This window comes from Sceloporus undulatus, chromosome 2 (genome assembly GCF_019175285.1).
Source record: "Sceloporus undulatus isolate JIND9_A2432 ecotype Alabama chromosome 2, SceUnd_v1.1, whole genome shotgun sequence".
Taxonomy (NCBI): Eukaryota; Metazoa; Chordata; class Lepidosauria; order Squamata; family Phrynosomatidae; genus Sceloporus; species Sceloporus undulatus.
The window spans coordinates 20,731,837-20,756,306 of NC_056523.1; the positions used below are offsets into that span (position 1 = coordinate 20,731,837).

The following is a 24,470-nucleotide window of genomic DNA, read 5'->3' on the forward strand; positions in this document are numbered from 1 at the left end:
TCAGTGTCTTGAAGTGGTAATGGGCTGGATGAGGAAAAACAAACTCAAGCTGAATCCAGACAAAATGGAGGTACTTACAGCAGGGGCCCCCAAACCAGGTATAGGGTTGCAACCTCCAATCCTAGCCACAAAGGACTGTGTTCGCAGTCTGGGGGTGCTCCTAGATCTGTTGCTTCACATGAGAAATCAGGTGAATGCGACGATCAGGAGCGCCTGTTATCAGCTCCAGCTGATACGCCAGCTGCACCCTTTCCTGGAAGTAAAGGACCTAGAAACTGTTGTACATTCACTGATAACCTCACGACTTGATTTCTGTAACGTGCTCTACATGGGGCTACCGTTGTGCCTAGTCCAGAAATTTCAACTAGTGCAAAATATGGCAGCCAGGCTGGTTGCTGGAAAAACTAGGAACAACACCCGTCCTAAAATCTCTTCACTGGCTGCCTATTAGCTTCTGGGCACAGTACAAGGTGTTGGTTATAATGTGGGTTTTTCAGGCTATGTGGCCATGTTTCTCTGAAGATGCCAGCCACAGATGCTGGCAAAACGTCAGGAAGAAAAATTTCTAGAACATGGTCACATAGCCTGAAAAACCCACAAAAAAACATGGATGCTGGCCATGAAAGCCTTCAACTTCACATGTTGGTTATAACCTTTAAAGCCCTACATGGCTTGGGTCCAATCTATTTGAGGGATCGCCTGTAATCTGACCCTCAGGTCCTCTGGGAGGAATCTATTGCAGCCTTTAAAAATTAGTCTGCTATCTCCCAGAGGGCCTTCTTTGCAATTGCTCCCAAACTATGGAACGGCCTGGCCTGACAGACGAGATCCGTCAAATTGCCAGCTTAGACAGCTTTAAAAAAGCGGTCAAGACGGATCTCTTCCGGTAGGCCTTTCCTGAATAAAAGTGCCCGGCCACAGAATGACTGCCCCTCACATCATGTATTAGCCCACTGCTCTGTCATCGTTATATTTTCTTATTGTGTTTTTAATAGATATTTTAATCTCCAATTTTAATTGTAACATGTTTAATCCTGTTTTAGGGGGGGCAACTTGGGATATAATGTTGTGAATGTAGATATTTTAATGTGTTGTGAGCTGCTTTGATTGTCTCGTCACAGAAAAGCGGGATAAAAATAAAAGTTTTATTTTTATTTATTTTTTATTTATGCTGGCACCAGGTTTTGGCCTGGAAATCAAAACTGCTAAAGGTTAAGACAATCAGGCACTCATAAGGATTCCATGAGATGTGACCTAAGAAGATTTAGGTGGCTCTGGAATGTCAAAAGACTGCTTCATCCCCAGTCACTGTTGCCACAACAGATGCCAGCAAACATACAGCTTAACAATCATATTTTTCTGGAAGTTAAAGAGAGATCAGGAAGTCAAGAGATCCTTCAGGGTGTGTGGGAAGAAGTGTGGCAGTCCACTTACAGCAAAATGCCAAAGGAAACGGGGAGAAAGAAGTGAGTTTTGCTAAAGTAGATTTGCAAGAGAGAAATTTAGACCCATGAAAAGGAAAGAATATTTGTGCTGTATTGGATCCAAAGAAGGGAGAGTCTCTGTGTGAATCCATGACAAGCACCAGAGAAGGTCTAAGAATGAAGAGGGTGAGGGGTGAGCTCTCATCAGGGATGATCAGTTGGGACAGGATGACTTATAGTAAGGTGGAGGCCTTGTGCAGGGAAGGGCGCATCCAGCTTCGTGCAATGGCAAAAGCAGTGATGGTCTCAGTTGCAGAGTTTGATGCGAGTCCCTTTTGAAAGAATGCGGAAGAAGGGGAAGATGCGCTCACGGAATGAGGCATTGAAGGTGTGGATGTGGCCCATGTTTTCAGCATTGTAGAATGCCAGCTGGCCCCGCTCGTAGTCCAAGTACACGCAAAAGCGACGGAGCTTCTCACATGGAGAGAGAGACGTCTGCTCGGTTGTGGTCAGAGCCTGGTACTTCTTGCCATTGGTCCCCACACACCAGATTTCCCGTTTCTGGTGGGGGCCTCCAGCACTGGATTTCTCTTTACGTCGGGCTGACTCACGGGCTGCTCCCACAGCCCACCCTCTCCGGCCACCCACCTCAACCTCCCAGTAGTGGCGGCCGCAGGTGAAGCCCTGCAAGGCCAACACACAGTAGTCAGAATCAAAGCGTTTGGGGCTATCAGGCACATCCCGCCAGCGTTCTCCCAGTCGGACACTCCGGCTATCAGAGGAAAGGGTGAGTCGCGGATGGGCTGTCTCTGGGTCCAGGGTCAAATCAGCTGTGGGAAGAGAGAAAGAGAACCACAGAAGAAAAACATTAATAGACAGTTGTACATTAGTTCTTTGTATAGAAAAAACTGACACTTTCTTCACATTCTCAGTCAGCTCTATCCAAATGGCTATGGGCCAACAGCATTTAGATTTCAATAGATGGGAGGATCCATGTCCTCCAAATGTCTCTGACATGACATCAGCTTCCTCTCTTAGTTTTGGACAATCTCAGCTGTTAGTTTTAACAGACAGATTTCTGACTATCATGAGTGTAGCAAACATTTGAAGAGACGAGACACTTCTTGCCAATAAATTCAGAACAAGTTCCTCCAACAGGGAATCTATTGGACAGGAGAGGTTACTTTTGTTTGCTTCACTTCTGCCTAAGCAACCAAGTTTCTCGCTGTAGTGATTGTTCCATCATGTTTTGCATCTTTTTCTTCCTGTTTAGCTAGAAAAACATTAGCCAAGTAAAGCCACAACAGGATGTAAAATGTTTAAGTATATTATTCAAATATTATCAGTCTTGAAATGTTTTACACAGAAGTAGCAAAACTTCAAATCCACATACAAATCATATATCAAACAGTTAAAACTTCTCACTTGTTCAATTATTTGTTCACCCACTGACCATTTGTGTCTGAAGAACCATACTCCAAACACAGCTGGGTTTTTTATAGCACTTTTTACCTCAACTACTCTTTATGCAAGAATGCCCCTTGGTCTTTCTGTAGCCATCTCATATAATTCTAGTATTGAAAAAAACAGGTTCATGTCATTCACATACAACTGATAGGATATATATGAGTAAGACTGGATAGGGAGAACCTATATATTGTTTCACAGTTACAGTACAAAATCTTAAAGTTGGAAGGGGCCACAAGAGTCATCTAATATAAACCCTTACTATGCAGGAAGACACAACTAAAGTATGACTGAAAGATGCCCATCCAGCCTCTGTTTAAAGATATTCAAAGGAGGACACTCCACTATCATTTGAGTCCATCTATTCCACTGCCAAACCATTCTTACAATAAATAAGTTTTTCCTAATATCTAGGTGGAATCTCTTTTCTTGTAATGTGAAACCACTGTCCATCTGGAGCAGCAGAAATCAAGTTTGGGCCATCTTCTTCATAACTATCAGAAAATTAAAAATGACTATAATGTCACTCAGTCTTCCCTAGGCTAAACTCACCAAATGGTCACCATTAAGTCAGACTTGACTTGATAGCACATAACAACAAAAACAACTATAGTTAAATTATGTCACATGCATTCTCAATACCTCTTAGAACAACCCAGTAAGTTATTACGCACACCCTGCAAATCTGGGCCTTGGGCTTATAGAATTATCCCTGTCCCAAGGCCACACAGTGAACTAACAGCAGAGGTGAGCTCAACTACTGCGCTATACAGTGGGGCCTCATTATTACTGAGATTGCCACCTGCGGATTTAAGCACCTGCAGATGGCAAGCCCTTGTTGTCCCCAATGGCAGTGCATGCACACAGCCACACTACCATTAGGGACAATAGGACTTCAGATAAGCCCCCATTGTTTGGGGATAAAAGGGGCTTACATGAAGTCCCTTTGTCCCTAATGGTGGCGCATACATGCCACCCTTGAGGACAATGGGGGATGTCCCTAATGGTTGCACCCATGTACAAGCACCACCATTGGGGACAACCGCACCTGAGGTCCCATTTTTTGACATCCAAGTCGGGGGGGGGGGGGGAGTCCAGAACAGATCTCCCACAGATACCAAGGTCCCATTGTACTACCGGTCTAAGAGAGATTATTCCATTTTAAAGTTCTAGTGATTACTTCTGAAGCTTGGCAGGTCTCTGTCCCATACCACCTCCTTTGCTATCTCTTCTTGTTCATACCATCCAAGCACACCCAGGCCTAGTCCCATTCTATTCCCTCCTTCATGCCCACCTTCATCTTATTAATTCCTGATTTCTCTCCTCTCTTCTCCTCATCCTATGTCTTTAACCAGTTTAGAAACCATTTGGGCATAGACTATAAGATCTTTGCAGAACATCTAATCCTCTATGAATAAGAAGCATCTATTATTTTCTGCAATTCACAATACAATACCATGGAACGAAAGAAAATTTTGCAGCCAACAGAGGTTACACTGTAGCAGGTCATGGACCACAGGAAACTAGCCTGTGACATTTTGTCGCTGCTACATTACCTACAGCAGTGATGGCGAACCTATGGCATGTGTGGGCACACATGCTGTCGCCCTAGCACAGAGTTTGCCAGAGTTTCTTACTAGAAAGCCAGAGGGACGTGGCAATTTGTAATAAATAAGTGGGGTCTGGGTTGCAGTTTGGGCACTCGGCCTCTAAAAGGTTCACCATCACTGATCTACTGCAATACACATAACACAAAAATAAGCAGGATAGATCTTTTACCTAGAGGGGCTTTGCAGAAGACCTTTTCCATCTTCCTCATTAGGATATCTGTAAGGAAGTAGTTCTGATATTTCTTTCCTGAGTCCACTAACACCATCTCTGGATCCTGAAACTTGATATTCTCACACCTGTCACAGTGATCATTTAGAGAAAAGCCATGTTAGAAATAGAGTGGGATTCTAGACAAAATGCAGCACAGTGGAACTGGTCCTAGCACACCCATTCTAACCTTTTCTCTATATCTACAGTACTGCCTACTCTTCCCTAACACTTTTCTCATTTTAACACAAACATGACATACATAAAATAGGAACAAGAACAAGGAGATTATGGTTAGTATCAGCCAGAGTTGACCACTATGTTAACAGAATTTACCTATATCAACAATTGATTCAGTGGATCTACTCAGCTGGGAATTATCCAATAGGATTCAGGTAATTAGTGGTAACACATCCTTGAAAAAACAGTCCTGCAGTACAGTATTAACAGACACTGTGAAACAGGGAAGAGGAGCTTCTGCACCTCCAAACTTCAGCATTCAGAAGACCCAAGAGCACAGCCAATGGAAACAGATTGTAGGAACTGTAGTCCAGAACATCTGGAAGGACAGATGACCCAGAATATCAGATTGCTAGCACTAACAGCATTTGCACAAAGCACCTTGTGCCCAACAGATAAGTTCTAAAAAGACTTTCAGATGCACACAAGCTAATCACCAACGAATTGAAGAAAGAGGCAGCATAAAGAAATTGAACCAACCTGACTAAAGTGCCTTTGAAGTCCTAGAAGAAGAAGAAATACAGGGTTAGAAAGACAGGCAATGTGGGGTTGGGGGAGAAACAATTTAAAACTCAGGCAATTCTAAGATGTAAATAAGCTTTCTAACTAGAGACATGCACTAGGGGCTATACTTTTCAAGTACAGAAAGGATGTGAATCAAATATTCAGAAGTACCTCCTAAGAGGACTGAATAATAACATTATTTATCCAGGGACATTGTGAAAACTACTCCCTTAAAGTCTTTCAAAGGTCAGCTTCAGTGTTACTCTTCTTCATGCACATCTTCAAACAGGCAGAGGTGAACAAGAGTTCGTTAAAGACATATAGTCATACTCTGTAGTTAATGTCCATACAGCACATTCCATGATTGGCAATGTTATGTTGGACTACATTGTCCAGAATCCTTCAGCCAACACAGTCACTGGATGAGGGGTTCTGGGCGTTTAGTCAATAAAAGTAATTTTTTCCAAGCACTGGCACATTCAGAAGCTCTACAGTATTTAGGCTGCAGTCCAATATATTTACTTTTCTGGGTATGGTTTACTGAACCTCTTTCGAAATGGACAGATACAAGGGTCTTACCACTGTACCCCTTCCATGTCATGGTGATATGGCAACAAGGCTAAATCCTCCTGGCCAGTGGTAATTCTGAAACTAGATGAATGAGGAAAGGGGTTCACCTTGAGCAGCTGGAAGCCATCCTGCTTGCTTTTGTCTTCCGCTTCTGCAATTAGGCGACTGAGGGCAGCACCCTGATCTTCAAGAAGGGTAATGTTGCTAGTTTGTTTGACCAGCAGCATCTCATAGCGGTCCTCTAGCTGATGCAGGAGCAATGCCTGCTCCCCAACAAGAAATTGGTGCAACCGCTCGAAATCAGATTCAAACTCTTTCATATCAATCTTCATCTTGTTCTGTAAGAAGGGAAAGGAAGGCAAGTTTGAAGGTGGATGGAGTAATGATTTGAGAAAACCCAGAACATAATAACCATGCACTCCAACTCTGAGGCTGCATCCACAATGCAGAAGGACAGGTTGCTTACCTGTAACAGTATTTCTTCGAGTGGTCATCTGCGAATACATACAAATGGGTTTCACTGCGCCTGTGCAGTGCTGCTCGGAACCTACTGGAATCACTGGGCAGAGTTAACTCTGCAACATATTAAAACTTTTTGGTGGTAACTCCGCCCACCCGTTATAAGGCCCCTGCCTTCCCGCTCTTTCCCCAGTTCCGCAATTTTTCCGCCAAGCAGGCGATGGAAAGAGCCAATGAGAGCAGGACACTGAGGGGACGGACGGGTGGGACTTGTATGTATTCGCAGATGACCACTCGAAGAAATACTGTTACAGTAAGCGCAACCTGTCCTTCTTCTTCGTGGTCTCTGCGAATCATACAAATGGGTTTTAGACTGACAAGCTTAGGTATGCGGCGGAGGGAGTGTCCTGAAAACCAAAGCTATGGTGAACCAAAGGTATATTTATTACAATAAAAACACCTTGAACCATAAAAGTCCAGTCTTTTGTTCATGCACAGATCAAACAGCAATAACATTGCTAAACCTGAGGAGGGCAGAGTCATGCAAGACCGATCCCAAGACTTGTGCAATCAACATTCAGCAATGTAAACAGTGTTAACTGTACAAGTGTAGTAACACAACATCAGTAGTGCAATCAATGCAACCCTGAAACCACAACACAGCCCTCCCGAAAGCTGCGTTTCGGATGGCCCTGGTGTCCAACCTATAATGCCTTGATGAAAGTCAGAGGTTGGACCAGGACGGCCAGCCTTGCCAGACATCCTCCACAGGGATCCCCGACAGGAATGCAGAGGATGCTGCCATGACCTTGTGGAATGGGACCGAACCCTGCCAGGAAAGGTTTTGCCTAACAGTTCGTAGCAGAGTGGATGGTACCAGCCACCCATTTGGAAACCTCTGCGCCGACACAGGCAACCCTTTCTTTGGTTCCAAGTAGCATTGGAAAAAGTCTCTCGGACCGACTGGAGGCCAGCAGTTTCTGTCCAGGTAAAATGCCAGTGCTCTCCTGACTCAAGAGAATGTAGGCGTCGCTCCTCATCCACGTCGGGTTGGATGCGAGAGTGGGTAGCACAATGTCCTGGCACATGTGGACAAGCAGACACAACCTTCGGCAAGAAGGTGTGTCCGTACGGAGGACCACTTTTTCCTTGTGGAACCTCAGGAATGGCTGGTCCCTCCGTAAAGCACAGAGTTCGCCCGCACGGCGGGCAGGGGTGATGGCCACAGAAAAAGCGGTTTTACAAGTCATAGTCTCAAGTCGCTGTGGCCATCGGTTCAAAGGGCTTGGATTGGAGAGCGGACAGTACCGACTCCAAACTCCAAGCCGGCGTTGGTAACTGACACCGGAGGATACAGTTGGCACAAACCTTTCAGAACCCTTCACCAAGGGGTCTTTGAGAAAGAAACCCTCCCCCCGAACTGGTATTTGGCCACAATGGCAGACAGGTCGTATTTGATGGATGTGAGGGACAGCCCTCCATCCAAAAGTGCCATCAAAAACTCCAGCACCACTGGAGTGGACACCTGTGCAGGAGACAAGCCCTTTTGGTCAAGGAAGAGGCCAAATCTCCTCCATTTCAGGGCATAAGAGCGCTGGGTGGAAGGTTCCTCGCAGCCAGGATCACCATCCTCACTGCCTCCGGCAAGGCAGTCAGGGCCGAATCCTCCAGGCTACCAGCGGCAGACTCTCGATGTTGGGTGGAGAATTCGTCCGTCCTGGATCGACAGCAGGTCCGGGCGAGGATCGAGACGGAGGAAGCATCTCCTGGAGAGGTGGGAAGGGATGCGAACCCACAGCTGTCTCGGCCACCACGGGGTGATCAGGGATCGCATGCGAGCGGTCCGTTGTCATCTTGGACACCACCCTGATGATGAGAGGGAATGGAGGGAAGGCTAGAGGAGCTCCCCGTCCCAGAGGAAAGAGCGAATGCGTCTTCGAGGGATCCGTCCAATTGCTTCCTGGAGCAGAACTGGGGACAGTGGCTGTTCCATCTGGTCGCGCAAGAAGTCGATCCGGGGGGTTCCCCACTGATCAAAGGTCGCTGACCGTCTCGGGATGGAGCCTCCACTCGTGGCACACCGAAGGGGATCTGCTGAGCGATCTGCCAGTCTGTTGCCTCCCGGGAAGGTGAATCGCCTGGAGGAGAGGACGCGCCTCTGGATGCACCAGTCCCAAGGCGGAGCGTGGAGGCCGAGCAGGGTCCTGGATCTGGTACCACCTTGTTTGTTTGAGTAGTACATCACGGTGGTGTTGTCCTCCTCAGGAGGACCACTCTTCCTGTGACAGCAAACTCAAACGCCCCTCAAGCCTTCTCCACTGCGAGCATCTCCAAGCGTTGATGTGAGGAGCTTGTCCTGTGCGGACCACCTGTCCTTGACGACGAGGTTCGAGCAAGTGGGTGCCCCATCCCTCCAGGGTGCATCTGTTGTCAGAGTCAATTGTGCCTGGGGTGATGAAGGGCATCCCGGTGCAGACGTTGGAGCTGTCTAGCCCCATCTGGCGAAGCGGCCACCGGTCTCGGTACCGTGAGCCACTTTGAAGGAGGGTCCTCCAACGGAGAGAGACGGAGAGGAACCAGGATTGGAGAGGCCGAGCGAAGTCTTGCCCAGGGAGTGACGATGTCGTCGATGCCAGTGGGCTAGGGCGACTTGACGTCTCTGGCTCTCCCCCCTTCTGTGGGAGATGCACGGCCTGAGGGACGTTGTCAGGGCCTGAAACCGTCCGGAGGGAGGAAGGCTAAGCAGTTTTCGGAGTCGAGGATGGCCCCGCATGAATTTGACCTGTCTGGTCGGCGTGAGTGGGACTTTTCCCTGTTGACGACCAGCCCAGGGAGTCCAAGAGGTGCAAGGCGAATGAGACTGCCTCCTGCAGCTCGCCTTGGGTCAGCTGCAAATAGCCAGTCGTCCAGGTAGGGAAGACCATGAAGCCCTTCTGATGAGGTATGCCACCACCGGTGCCATGCACTTTGTGAAGACCCGGGAGCCGTGGCCAAGCCGAAAGGAAGCACGTTGTATGGTACGCGGTGGAGCGACTGCGAAGGCCGAGGAATGTCCGGTGGACTCTTGGATCCCGATGTGGAAGTAGGCGTCCTTCAGGTCGACGGTCGCAAATCACAGGCCCTGGTGGGGCAGAGGCAGAATGGAGCCAGGTTACCATTCGAAAGCGACTGTAGTCCGGACAAGTCAATTGTCTCAATCCAGGATGGGTCTGATGCCCCCATCCCTTCGGTACCGTGAAGTACCTGGAGAAAAAGGCCCGAGGGAAATTGGTCGGCGGCAAAGGGGAGATTGCCCCTTACCACAAGCAAGGTGGCGCACTTCGTCGAGAAGGGTGTCCGAGGGGGGAGTGGACATGAAGGCTCCCGTTGGAGGGAGCTCTTGGAACTCGAGGGCATAACCCCTGCGGACGATGTTGGAACCCACGAGTCCGATGTTATAGAGCCCAGGTGTTTAACATAAGGCCTCAAAATGTCCAGGAAGAAGAGGGGTGAAGGAGAAGACGAAGCGCGCTGCGTCCCTTCAGGCTCTCTTCTTCCCCTGGTCGGTGTCCTGCCGGCGGGACTTGCGGTACCGAGGCGGGAAGTTGCGACGGCCAGAGGGGAAGAAGACTGCGAGGGGAAGCGGTTGTCTCTGGGAGCCCTGCTGCTGGGGCTGCCGATCCCGGAGGAAGGTCCCCTGTGACTGACCTTGGGCTGCCACGGCGCTGATGCTTCCGGAACGGAGAGGCTGGTGCTGAGGACATGCATGCTTCTTCGCTGCCGCCTTCCTCCTGAACTTGCGGTTCAGGCGGTGTCGGTCTCGGCGTGGAAGGCCCGGTCCCGTCGAGCGGCCATGTCCTCGATGGCCGCCCTGACCGTAGGGTTGAGGTCGGAGGCCCTCCAACCAGGCGCGGCGTCGCAGTGCCATGGATGCTGACTGGCCCTCCCCGAACAGTCCGCCATATTCCTGGAAGTGGTGATGAGCTAACTTCCGATGGAATGGGCCTCGTCCCTGATCTCCACCAGCTGCCTCTGGATGTCATCTGGGACGTCCGGGACGAGGGGGAGATCCGTTCCATGAGGTCTGGATGTAGGCCCCCATGCAGGCGGTGTAGTTGGCAGCCTTGACCCCAAGAGCCGATGCCGGTAGGCCTTCTTGGCCAGTCCGTCCACCTTCTTCGCCTCCCGGTCAACGGGGGAGGTGGCCTGCTTCGGGACGAAGCTGTGTTGGGCTCCCTCCACAATGGCCGAGTTCGGCTGGGGTGGTCGGCCAACCAAGGGCAACTCGCCGGGGCGACTCTGTAGAGCGACTCTACCTTGCGGGGAGGGGCGCCGACAGGGGTGGCCGGAGAGTCCCAGGATCTTCACGGTGGTCTGGAGCGACGGAAGGAGAGGCAGGCAAGGCGGAGTAGGCACTCGTCCGTGCCACCCGACGCTCAACCGGTCCTCGGCGTCGTCTTCCACGGAAGCGAGCTCGATGTCGAGGGCCCTTGTCATCTTGACAACCGTGCTCGGTGAAAGGGTTGTGCATCCTCTGGGGAGATGCTGGGTCCGAGAGGACTTCTCATCGAGGGTGTGCCTCAGAAGGAAGCAGCGGCTCATCTTCGGAGTCCAGGTCGGAGGAGAGAGGGTCGTCACTCTGAACTGGGATCTCGGTCGGGTTGGAGCGAGGTCGGCTGAAGACCGGGAGCGCTGCGGGGTGAAGATGGGACCTCTCTTAGACCGACAACGTCGTGGACCGATCTGGACGGGGTGGGCCCGGTCTACGGGATGGGGGTTCAGCCTGGTGAACTCCCTCAAAGCCCTGTCCTCCGAAACCAACACGTGTACCGACGCGACTGCTGTTCGAAGAAGAGGTCGGGAATGTCACGCCCGCGGGGCTGGTCCTCTTCGTCGTCGGTTGCCAGGTTGGAGGGCGACCGGTGCTCTTGGGACGAGGGAGAGCGGTGTCATCCATGCCGGGACAAAGTCCATGGTGGGCAGAGGCAGTGGAGTGTCCGGTACCGGGGGGCCCCCGGTATACCTGCGTCGGCTCCGGGTCGTGGGAGCTACCGAAGTGGAAGCGCGAGCCTGTTTGGAAGGGGAGCGCTTCTTCTCCTTCGCCTTCGGAGGATCGGTGGCGGTTCGATCCTTGGGGGTTTGGACTTTTTGGGGCAGGATCACGACCGGGTTTGTCCTGGTGCCTCTTCTTCCCCAGGCCTGGGAAGAACGGATTGTCCGGAAGGTCGAGGAGGACAGCAGCCCTGCCGATGAGGGGGTCTCGGAGACTTCGCCCCATCCAAAGGTACAGCCAGCTCCTTTGACTTCGGAGCGTGGCGAGACGCCTTGGTGCCTTGGAGGATGAAGGCGAAGGCGGACCTCCGGCCGGTGCCTTCTTGGACGCGAGCCTCCGATTTCCCCGCCGGTTGGAGGTCGGCTCGGTTACCCCTCAGTCCCCGACGACTTGTGGGGGCGCTTGGAGGGTTTGTCGGTGGCACTGCGCGGTTTGGAGCCACGGGCCACAATCGGAGGTGGTGGAAGGGGTCCCGGCCGGGACAGACACCACGCTGGGACGGCGGCTCTCCCAGATCCGACGCTGGACACACTGGCCGAGAGGATGAGGCGGCGGGCGCCGAAGGCGGACAGAAGATGACCGCGTGCCTCCCTCTTGCACCTTCCCCAGGGCGATCGCCGAAGTGGCCGGAACTCACGGTTTTTTCCGGGCCTGGGAGGAGGGATCTGAAGAGCAGGCAGGCTTGGTGTCATGGTCCTTGCCCAGGCACAGCAGGCAGGAGGAGTGCGGAGTCCTGGACAGGCACCTTGCCCCCGCCAAATGTCGCCTTCTTGAAAGGTGCAGGCATTTTCGAGGTCGTCAAAGCCAGAGGAGAATCCAAAAACGAGGTCAACAGTCCGAAAGTCCGAGTTACCAGGGCGGGAGACAAAGAATGGTCAAATACAGTCCGAGGTCGAAAGCGAAAGTTTCCAAGCAAGCAAGCAAGCACAAAGCTCCCTGAAGCAGCTAGCGCGGCGGAAAAAGGAACTGGAGAAAGAGCGGGAGGCAGGGCCTTCCGAGTGGGTGGAGTTACCGCCAAAAAGTTTCAATATGTTGCAGAGTTAACTTGCCCAGTGATTCCAGTAGGTTCGAGCAGCATCTGCGCAGTGAAACCCATTTGTATGATTCGCAGAGACCACGAAGAAGAAATAATGCTGTTTGACACCACTTTAACTGCCATGACTCAATGCTATGGAATTCTGAGAGTTGTAGTTTTGTGAGACATTAGCCTTCACTGTTTGAGAGCTCTGGTGCCACAACAAATTACAATTCCCAGAATTCCATAGCATTGAGCCATGGCAGTTAAAGTGGTGTCAAACTGGATTACTTCTGTAGTGTGGATGCAGTCTCAGAATCCTTGGAGGATTGGTGGAGTGCTAGTCCAAAAAAAAGTAACACACCCAGTCTCTGAGACTACCTCAGTACATGACAAAGCACAAGAAAATTAGATATCACTTTCATTAGCAGAAGTGGCATCTGAAAGAGTCAGTACAGGTATACCTCGTGAACATCTATCACAAAAAAGAAGAGTAGTTAAACATGTTTCAGCAAACTGTTTATTCAAAACTGTAACTTAAAAGTATGTGTGAAATTAATCAAACAGGTCAGTTAAGCTTAGGATAAGAAAACAAACACTGTATATCATGTAGAAACTACTTGAAAGCTTCTTCCACAATACATCCTGAGATTATTTTTTTCTTTCAAAGATCTCCACTTTTCTTATGATTTCTATTTTGATGACAAAACATATAGATCTATGTTTTATCAACATGCCAGGATAGCTGGTGAGAGCTGACTGATCAGCTTTTCCCTTTTTTTACTCTACACAAAGGGATTCTTCAGGCAACTTTTTGCCTTGCCTGCTATACAGAAACACAGACAACTACAGTAAGATCATCTAAAGTAGAATCTACTTATTTTCCAGGTCTCACTTTATTGCATTATTGCAGACACACTACTGCATCCCATCCCTCCTTCACCATCCTCTCAATGCCAATGCTACTCCCCCCCTCAAAAAAAATAAAAAATAAAAAACCCACAAACAAACTTCCAGCAGAAGATAAGAAATTGGATGGCGAGGGGGGGGGGGGCTGGCTGGGCTGAGCTCCCATAAAAAAATTTGTTTTAAAAAAGCTTCTTTGTTAGAGATTGTGTTAACTAAGGTAAGCCTGTAACAATATTTGCAGTATACATCAAGAGTTTGTATTCTCCACTAAGATGAGGTAACCAGAGCTGTACAAAAAACAATTTGCCTGTTCAGTTTGATGAAGAAAAGACTGAGGGGAGACACTGATTGTTTTAAAATGTTAATTGTCTTTGATACGTACAACTTAGAAAACTGTAAATGGCAGAGGCAGTGGCATCAGTAGGGCAAGGAAACAGTTTTGGGCTGCAGACTAATTTTTAAAGGAACTATATAAGGTGCTGAATCCTACCAGCAATCAGTTCAGCCCCCTGGATTGTGCCTTTAAAGTTCCAATAAAAACCACACAAATTTACTGTACCAATAAAATGGGAGGCACCACCCACCACTGAAAATACATGTTTGAAAAGGCATTTGCTGTTTCCCCTCATACTCAAAGAAATGCCTTTCCCCAATATGTCACCTGCTTGATGTGTGTGTCCACCATCTTACACATTGGGCGGGGGGGATTTCCCTTAGGATTTCCTTTTGTGGAATTCAAATGTAACCAACCAGAATGCATACAATACTGACAAATCTTCATTTAACTAAGGGTTGGGAAACCATGGGAGCCAGCAGTGTAATGCTGCAGCAAAGAAGGCAAATACTATGCCTGCATTAATAGAAGCATAGTTTCCAAGTCAAAGAAAGTACTCTATATTCTGTGCTGGTCAGGCCTGACCTGGAGTACTGTGTTCAGTCTCAGAGCCTCATTTTTAAAAAGGATATAGACAAGCTGGCATGGATTCAGAGAACTGCAATGAGGATGATAATATGGAGAACAAAACACACAAGGAGAGATTGAAGGGGCTGGGCATGTGCAAGCTTATTACTGTATCTGTTGCCTCCTGAAGGTAGAACAAGGTCTAAGGGTGTTAAGTTACAAGAGGGTAGATTTCAATTGAACATTAGAAAGATTTTTTTGACAGTGAGAACGGTTCAACAATGAATGCAATTGCTCAGAAGTGGGGGGGGGGGGGTCTCCTTCTTTGGACATCTTCAAAAAGAGGCTGGGCAGCTAGCTGCTGAGGATGCTTTAGCTGAAGACCCTGTATTGATGGCCCACAAGGCCACTCCCAACTGTATGATTCCATGACCTGTGGCTCTTCAGATGATGTTGAATTGCAACTCCAAGAGACCATGATTGCAGAGGCAGGACTATGCTAATTTTCCCTAGATCACAGCTCAAAATTAACACATTTTATGTGAGAAGAACCACATATTCTCTAAATCAGGACTCTTGACATAAAGGGGAGTGTGTGTGAGAGAGGAACTCTTGACACAAAGAGAAGTATTTGGGGGGAGTCAAGAGCTGTTTTCAAGCCTTTATACATGTGGAGTGAGGGCTTCTGTGTGGTTTTCAGTCAAATGGCCAGTAATCATGACAAATTTCCCCTTTAAAATTTGGGGGGGGGGGGGGGGGAGACACTGAGGGGTTTTTAGCAATGAGTAGGGACTACAACGATGGGGCTCAGGGGCCACGAGACCCATGGGCCACACTTTCCCCCACATCACTCTAGGAAGAATAAATTATGCAGATCACAACTACTGCTTTTGGACACCTCATTCTACATTTAGAAAGTCCTGAACTGGATAAGGGCCAACAAGCTGAAGTTGCATGCTGAAATGATGGTGGCTGAGGAGGTGGGGGCATTCTTGTGCTATGAAGAGATGGTGCAACCTGTTCTAAATATTGCACACTCTGCTCCAAAGAGAGATGAAATGCCTGAATCATAAAGCTGGAAGAGACCACAAGGGCCATCCAGTCCATCCCCCTGCCACACAGGAACTCTCCATCAAAGCATCCCCAACAGATGGCCATCCAGCCTCTACTTAAAGACCTCCAAGGAGGGAGTGTGTTCCACTGTCAAACAGGCTGAGGAGTTTCCCACATCCAGTGACATTACAGGAAGCTCAGGAAGATTCAGTAACTCAGAGTGTCTTTGACCAGCTTTGACAGGCTCAGTGGCTATTCCCAGGCAGGGATATTCTTCCCTCAGTGGTCCATGCTCTAGTAACTTCCCAAATGGTCTACTGTAATGTGTGGTAAATGGGGCTGCCATTGAAGACAACCCAGAAACTTCAACTAAGGCATACTGTAGCTGGTAGCATATTTGTGGATGTGGAGAAAAGGGATCCCACCACACCAATCCAAAGGGTGAGGTACTAGCTGCGCATGTATTTCTAGCTACTGGCAATTTATCTTCCAAGTCCTAAATTAACATGCAAAGTGTGAAGAAACTCCTTTTTCCACTCCAGCCTGCCAATATCTAATGATCTGGAGGAGGTACCAGTCTTCTCAGGGTAGTTTCACCTAAACAATACATAGCTAGGAAAAGATGCTTCTTAGTTGTTTCCTTTTTTTATTTTATGGTTTTTTTAATGTATTGCTCATTGTCTTATAAAATATATTGAAGAGATGTTTATAAATATCCAAGTACACTAGTGCTTCTTCCCCCTCAAACCCGATCAGAATCTGGAAGACCACTGTAACATTATCTTTGAATGGGCAATAAGAACTACTAAGGGAATCAGAAAACAAACTTATAATATTTGAGCTGAAGTTTACACACTAATTCTAAAATCTTTAGTTTTACTTTGGAGCCACTTTTTTTCCTGGCAAAGTTTAAAGTGCTGGTGATGACCTAAAAAGCCCTATATAGATTAGGTCCAGGCTATCTGGCAAACTATACATCCCTATAGGAGCCTGGCTGGGATTCTCAAGAGAGTCCCACCACTTTCACAGGCATGATCGGATATGACAGAGGATGGCTAACAAAAAATTTAAAACAGTACAAGTTAAAAATAATACAAGCATTAAAATGTAGGTACAAAGTTTAAAAGTAATTAAACAATTTTAAAAAGTTACAAAAATACACATTAAAATTTAAAATGTATTATGTATTAAAAACTCTATACAAACCTTAAAATCTAAATTACACAGCATTTAAAGTCCAACCTTTGTCAGTTTACGAAAGCCTGATGGCACAAGAATGTTTTTATTTGCCACTAAAAGGAGAGCAGAGATGGGGCGATCCTCTAGGGAGGGGGTTCCAGAGCCTGGGAGCAGCCACAGAGAAGTCCTCCCTCTTGTTCCCACCAAACACGCCTGAGAGGGTGATGTGACAGAGAGAAAGGCTTCTCCTGACTATCTCAGTGACATAGTGGGCTCATATAGTCTTTCAAATAATCTGGACCTAAGCCGTATTTTTTTAAAGGAAACTATCTGCTCTCGGAGGAGGTTCCCAAAATTTCCCACCAAACACCTGTGTACTCCAATTATGATCACGCAAAGGAAAAAATAGTCAACCACTCTGGATTGCAGAAAGAGAAGTAACAGAAGCTTTGCATACCTTGAGATCTGTTATCTTCCCCTCCTCATTTGACTTTTGCTTCAGAACAGTCTCTAATTTTTTCTTCAGCGGGTCCAAATGTCCCTGGAGTTTGGCCTTAACAAAATAAATAAATATTAACTAAAATAAATATCAACTAATACACTAAAAGAAGTACTAGAAGTAACCATATAAATTGCTGCACTCATTAAATTAGAAAGTAATTGAACTGAAAGCAAGACAAATACTGCAATTATATATTTTCAGGACTTTCATTACAACCATATATAGCCTAGGAGTTTGGATAGAATTGTTAAATAAAAAAATCAAACTAATCACCCAAAGGACAAATTACCAAGGAAGAGTACAGATGGGTAGCCCAAGCTTAGAATCATAGAGTTGGAAGAGACCACAAGGGCCACCCAGTCCAACCCCCTGCCATGCAGGAAATCTCAATCAAAGCATCCCTGACAGATGGCCATCTAGCTTCCAAGGAGGGAGACTCCACTACACTCTGGGGGAGTTTGTTCCACTGTTGAACAGCCCTTACTGACAGGAAGTTCCTCCTAATGTTGAGCTTGAATCTCTTTTCCTGCAGCTTGTATCCATTGTTCCAGGTTTCCCATGACCACCAAACAGTACCATGTGCTGTAGGCTATTATTTAGGAAGCAAAACCACCTCTGAGTATTCCTTGCCTAAGAATATCCTAAAATATTCATAGGGTCACTACAAGTCATGAGGCAACTTGAAGGCACACGTACACACAAGGCTCTCTGCGCATGACTTCCCTTTCTAGAAAACATGGATGAACTTCTTCCCTCCAGTCTCATCCTCTTCCCCTTCACCTGCTCTGCTTAACATTACAAATATCTCCTTTTAAACAACCAAAAGCATACATCCAGCCATTTCCAATTTGACCCCTCCCCCATTTTATGGCAAATTAACCTCAGACCAGGCAAACCTGGGCTCCACACCTGCTGAAGTTTCCTGTGTATATGTGCATTTGTGTGTGTTGTGTGCCTTGACATCATTTCTGACTTATGGGCCTGTTAAAGATTGCCAAAATAAAGCTGCTTTGGGTCTCTTTGGAGGTATGCTGTTTAAATGATGCATGCATCCTAAGAATCTAGAAGCTGCACCAAAGCTGCACTCCGGTGCTTAGGAATGGAGTGTGGCTTTGGTGCGACCTCCGGACTCTTAGGACCCATGCATCATTTAAATAGCATACCTCCAAAGAGACCCGAAGCAGCTTTATTTTGGCAGTCTGTAACAGGCCATGGTAAGCCTAATACAAACCTAACATGGGGTTTTCTTGGAAGATAATAATAATAAATAAATAAAACTTTAATTTATATCCCACTTTTTGTTTCCACAATCAAAGCGGCGTACAAACTTTTAAAAATACAATATATACAATTCCCCCCCTTAAAAAAGGATTAAATAATTCCATCCATTAAAATTACAGATGATAACAATCTAAAAATAATACTACAATAATAAAATAACAGTAGGCAGAGTCTTCGCTTGTATATGTCTGTGGGGGGAGCGTTACATGGCAGGGATCTATTCCGGGAAGGCCTGCCGGAAGAGATCCGTCTTCTTGACAGTTTTCTTAGATTTGTAATTTGACAGATCTCGTCCGGCAGGCCATTCCATAAAGTGGGAACGATCGCGGAAAAAATCCTCTAGGAGGTCGCTGTCAATCTGGTCTTTGTGGACTGCAACAAATTCTTCCCAGAGGATCTGAGGGTACGGGGCGGATTGTACGGAAGGAGGTAATCCCTTAAGTAGGTTGGGTCCAAGCCATGGAGGGCTTTAAAGGTAATGACCAACACCTTGTACTGTGCCCAGAAACGAATAGGCAGCCAGTGGAGTGATTTCAATATAGGTGTAATATGGTCACTCCTGTTGTTCCTATAATCAATCTGGCTGCCATATTCTGTACCAGTTGAAGTTTCCAGACTAGGCACAAGGGTAGCCCCACGTAGAGCGCATTGCAAAAATCAAGTCTTGAGGTTACCAGTGCATGTACTACAGTTTCTCGGTCACCCAGGAAAGGGAGCAGCTGACGTATCAGCCGGAGCTGATAACAGGCACTCTTGACCGTTGCATTCACCTGATTTCTCATCTGAACTGATGAGTTGAGACGCACCCCTAAGCTGCAAACACAGTCCTTTGAAGGGAGCGTGACCCCCTCTAGGACTGGAGGTTGCAACCCGATACCTGGTTTAGGGGCCCCTACCGTAAGTACTTCCGTTTTTCCGTGGATCCAGCTTGAGCTTGTTTTCCCTCATCCAGACCATTACCATTGATTGAGGGGGGGAATGCCATCTGTCGTCATTGCTGATGACCGAGACATGGAGAACTATATTTGGGTGTCATCAGCATACCGATAACACCCTGGTCCATGTCTACGGATGATTTCTCCCAGCAGCTTCATATAAATGTTGAATAACATCGGGAACAGGATAGCGCCCTGAGGGACGCCGCAATTAAGCTCTGTTTTTGAAGAGCAAGTGTCCCCGAGCATCACCCTCTGGACTCTACCTGAGAGGAAGGAATGGAACCACTGCAAAGCAGTGCCTCCAATTCCTAGCGCTCTCAGGCGTTCCAAAAGGATGTTGTGGTCTATTGTGTCAAATGCCGCTGAGAGGTCTAAAAGCACCAACAGGGTCATGCTTCCTCTGTCAATGCCTAGACGAAGGTCATCGGTTAAGGCAACCATGGCAGTCTCCACCCATATCCTGTCCTGAAGCCAGTTTGAAATGGATCTAGAAAATCGGCTTCATCCAAGACCACTTGGAGATTTGTTCAGAGGTTTGTCATGGCTTTCCTGAGGCCTCTACACTAAAAGCTCAGCAATATGCAATGTTAAATAAGTATAACATGCCTTTAAACATCACAGTTTCACACACAGCACATGTTATCTGTGAGCTGGTGATGCATACATGTTTGAGTGCTAGACTAGGACTCTGGAAGCAATGGTTCATCCCCTCTTGGCCATGGAAACCTACTGGGTGACCTTAGGCAAGTCACATTCTCTCAGCCTCAGAGAAAGGCAATGGCAAACCTCCCCTGAACAAATCTTACCAAGAAAACCCCATGATAGGTTAGAGTCCTTAGTCTCCATAAGTCAGAACTGACTTGAAGGCACACAATAGCAACAACAAAATATTGTCCCATTGCTGATCAGGTCCATTGCACACAGGGGGAAGGGATTTAAACCTTTCAACTTAACCATTTTAAAAAATACTGTTCAGAATCCCTCCTCTTGAGGGCTAAAAAAATAAACAAACCCAACACTGGTTGCAGTTATTTAGATCCAGACCAAGACCACACTGTTATGGATAAAAAAGAAAGAAGCCTTTCAACTACAGACTACACACTCAATGTAGCATGCAGGTTATCCCCAACTAGGGGTGGGGAAAAATGCAGCCTATAGAGAGATTGGGCTACCGTTTCCATTAGCTTTAGCTAGCCCCGCCAACAGTATGGAATGCTGAGAGCTGCAGTCCAACAGTATTTGGAGAGTCACAATTTTGTCACTCCTGCCATAAAACCCACTACTGAAGGCATTACAGGTTGAACTGGGTCATGTATGAGCCTTAGCAGCATGCTGTCTCTTGCCTGTTTATTGGTATTGTGGCACATACTATACCCCCTTCTCTAACCAGGAGGGCTCAGATTATCTACTGACATTTCATTTAACATTCAGAGCATACCCTTATCTTACTACCCACCTTGTATTCTTGCACAACTTCTTCCACTGGCATGACACTGTGGTGTTTATGGGCCCGCGACTCCCTGCACACCACACAGATGGGCTCCTCATCGGTCTCACAGAAAAGCTTGAGGGGCTCCTGGTGTTTCTCACAGACGGTTCGCTCAGCACTCTGGGCTTTGCCTACAGCTAAAACAGGTGCTCCAGATGAATCCCCCGCCACCGCCGCCAAATCCACCGCTTCAGTCGACGCAGTCACTGGCTTGAACGGCTGTGGATGCATCTGGCGGATGATTTCCACCATGTTGGCCAGTTGAAGATTAGGGCGGAAATTCCGGCGGGGGAAGGTTTTGCGGCACTGGGGGCAAGTGAAAGCCTGTCGTGGCGGAGGAGGAGTTGGGACGGCTGGCAGAGTGTATTCAGCGTCTTCTTCCCGCTCTTCTTCATCCATGACTTCCTCCCCATCGTCATAGTTGGCGAAGAATAGGTCATCTCCCATTGCCTCATCCCATATCTCTTCTGACGCGGAGCCTTGGTCCCAGTCAAACTGGTCCTCTTCCTCTTCCCAGATGTCATCGTCATCTTCATCATACTCATCCCTGGAGTTCTCCTCCTCCTCTTCCTCCTCCTCCTCTTCCTCCTCCATGTTCCCATCACCCAAAAAGTCCTCCTCCAGATCGTCTTCCTCATCATCTGCATCCTCCTCGGGCCCCAAATCGTCTATCCCTCCGTCATTGACACCTGCCTCTGAACCAGGCCCAAACCCTCCATCAGAACCGGACGCTCCCACATCATCCCCTTCTTCCTCCTCCTCTTCCACCTCCTCCTCTTCAGCCGGGGCATCCCCAGAACCCCACAGCTGCGTGATGCAGACCCGGCAGAAGTTGTGCCCGCACCCGATAGACACCGGGTCGATGAAATAGTCAAGGCAGATGGCACAGACCGCCTCCTCATGGAGGGTCGTCACAGGGTTGAGGAGGAACGGGGCCCTGGAGCCACTGCCTGCTCCTGCCGTGGCCATGGGGGCCTAGGTTCACTGCCAGCACCCACGGCCTGCTCCTCTTCACCTCCTAGGAGCCTGGGGGAGAGCCTTGCCCCCTTCCCCACAAGAAGAGGGGGCTGCTGTTACCCTCCTTGCCCTGCTGCCAGGGCCCCAGAGCCTCCAAGCCCTCTCTTCTCCCCAGACACGCCCAGATCTCTGGCCCTGGCTGGAGGCACCTGGGTTGCGGCTGCCTCCTTCCTTCCCTTCTCCTCTCCTTCTGGCCAACAGAGCTTCCTTCTTCCCTGTTATGGGGCTCCCCTCCTACCTACCTTCCTACTCGACCTTCCCACCTATCTATCTATTCTCCTTCCTTCCTTCCTTCTCACACACTTACCTACCTCCCACTTATCTATTTTCCTTCCTACCTCCCTCCCTCTTTTCTTTCCTTCCTTCCTATATTCCTGCCTGCCTGCCTCTCAAGCGAGGCACCAATCAGCCTTCCTTCTCCCCCAACGAACTCGTCCCTCTCGAGACGCTAAAACAGCGATGAATTAACCGACGTCGCCAACAGCCGCGCGACAGCCCCACTCCACCTCCGCAAGCGCTGCTCTATGGGGCTTAAAAGAACTCCTTCACGCCGGAAGTGAAACAGGAAGCCAGGGCGAGGGAGCCGGGCTAGGAACTCCAGGGCTCCTCTTTGTGGTACGGAGGCCGAGAAGGCGCTGTTCTAAGAGTTCCACGGTTCCTCTCTATGGTATTAAGAGGGGACTGGTGTGAGGCTTTTCAAGGAAGCCTGAGGGCGCGGTTCTAGGAGGCGCCTCGCTAGAGTAAGGGAAAGACTGACAGACGGTTGAGGGGTGCCGTTCTAGGAGTCTGAGGGCGCCTCTCTATGGTACAATGGCGCCCGGCTGAGGCGCCTCATAAATCTGAGAATGTGCCGTTCTAGGAGCCTGAAGGTGCCTCTCCATGGTACAATGGCGCCCGGCTGAGGAGCCTGATAAGATAGCCGTTCTAGGAATCTGAGGGCGCCTCTCTATGGCACAGCTCGGGCCTCATAAATCTGAGAATGTGCCGTTCTAGGAGCTTGATGTTGCCTCTCTATTGTACAATGGCGCCCGGCTCAGGGGCCTCATACGACTGAGGAGCCGTTCTAGGAGTCTGAGGGTGCCTCTCTATAGTACCTCAGAAACCTTCTTCTCTGCGCAGCAATCAGGCGCCAATGGCTTGTTGCGTCACCAAGCGAAGTCCATTCTGGCCACGCCCAGGAAGGGAGGGACCATCACCATTCCTGAGTTTTCCTGGAAATACACCGGAAGTGGAGAAACATTGTCGAAATAATGCCGTTTGATACCACTTTTCTGGATCCACATCGTAGAAGTAATCCAAGTTGACACCAGCTTAACTGCCCTAGCTCAATGCTAGGGAATTCTGGGAACTGTAGTTTTTTTTCGACATTTAGCCTTCTCTGTCAGAGAGAGAGAGAGAGAGAGTGCCACAACAAACTACAATTCCCAGGATTCCCTAGCACTGAGCCTGGAAAGTTAAAAAGGTGTCAACTTGGATTATTTCTGCAGTGTGGACGCAGCCTTTAACTGCCATGGCTCCATCCTGCAGAGTCCCGGGATTTGTAGTTTTGGTGAGGCAACAGCATCCTTTGGCAGATAAGGCTAAAGACCCTGTAAAACTACAAATCCCAGGACTTCCATAAGATGGAGCTAAAGCACTTAAAAATGGTGTCAAACTGCATTATTTCTACACTGTCATCTTCCGGCCTGAGAGGGAGTGATCAGGCAGACCCATCTCCACCAGGGATAGCCTGAAAGAAGAGGCTCCTCCCTCCCTAACTGTCATCTTCTGGCTTCCTATTCCCCTCCAGCTATGCTCTGACTGTGGGGGGGAGAGGCTTGCGTACCATAATGAAGTTGTGAACTATGCTGACGGTGGTGTAATAGCCACCGGCAGGGCCTCCCATGCCATACAGGTCACAACCGAAGGGTCTGACCAAGAGCGCCAAAGGGCAGGATGGGCTCTCTAGCCTTATGGCAGCTATCCTAGGAGAAGGAAAACTCTAATCCCAAACCCGTGCAGATGGTGCTCGTCTAACCCTGTAAGGTCAACCATCTAAGAGAAGGAAACTCTAATCAAACTTACTACCTGAGGACCTCGTTGCCACTGTCCATGCTTCTCAAGGCCTCAGCAGACGAACCTCTGGTTTTAAGGGTGAGGCCAGTTCTGTGCACGTTGCACTCCACCAGAAAAATCCATTGCACAGGCTCCAAGGATACATCCAATGTCATCAATGTGCTTGTAGAAAGCACGGATGAGTCCTTCCTGAATCTTCGTTCGCGAAGTAAAGCCAAGAAGAAGAAGATGCACCCCCAAGACTGATGAAGAGAAAACACTTTAAGAACTGGCCATATAACGTTCCAACTGAATTGCGGTGTCCCAAAACAGAGTCAAGACTGGGGAACTGTTGGAAGAAAGAAAATGAAAGAAAGAGAACTGGGGAAACAGTGTGAGCGAAAGCTTTTATTTTGTGCAACCACATTGTCAAAATAACGCAGTTTGAGACCACTTTAATATAGATATAGGATGGGGGACACCTGGCTGAACGAGACTACATGTGAACGGGATCTGGGAGTCCAAGTAGACCACAAGTTGAACATGAGTGAACAGTGTGATGCGGCAGCTAACAAGGCCAATGCGATTTTAGGCTGCATCAATAAAAGTATAGTGTCTAGATCAAGAGAAGTAATAGT

At 48.3% G+C, this 24,470-nt stretch overlaps 1 protein-coding gene across 1 annotated transcript; it reads right to left on the reverse strand.

The window, feature by feature from the left end:
* Positions 1-921: 921 nt before the first annotated feature.
* On the reverse strand, positions 922-22,515 carry LOC121923971 (E3 ubiquitin-protein ligase TRIM41-like). Its single transcript, XM_042454955.1, has 6 exons — positions 20,749-22,515; positions 17,029-17,124; positions 6,131-6,361; positions 5,430-5,452; positions 4,671-4,798; positions 922-2,254 (listed from the first exon to the last, which is right to left on the reverse strand). Exons 1-6 carry the CDS (start codon positions 21,748-21,750, stop codon positions 1,731-1,733), a joined length of 2,004 nt encoding a protein of 667 aa, XP_042310889.1. The 5' UTR covers positions 21,751-22,515; the 3' UTR covers positions 922-1,730.
* Positions 22,516-24,470: the final 1,955 nt, after the last annotated feature.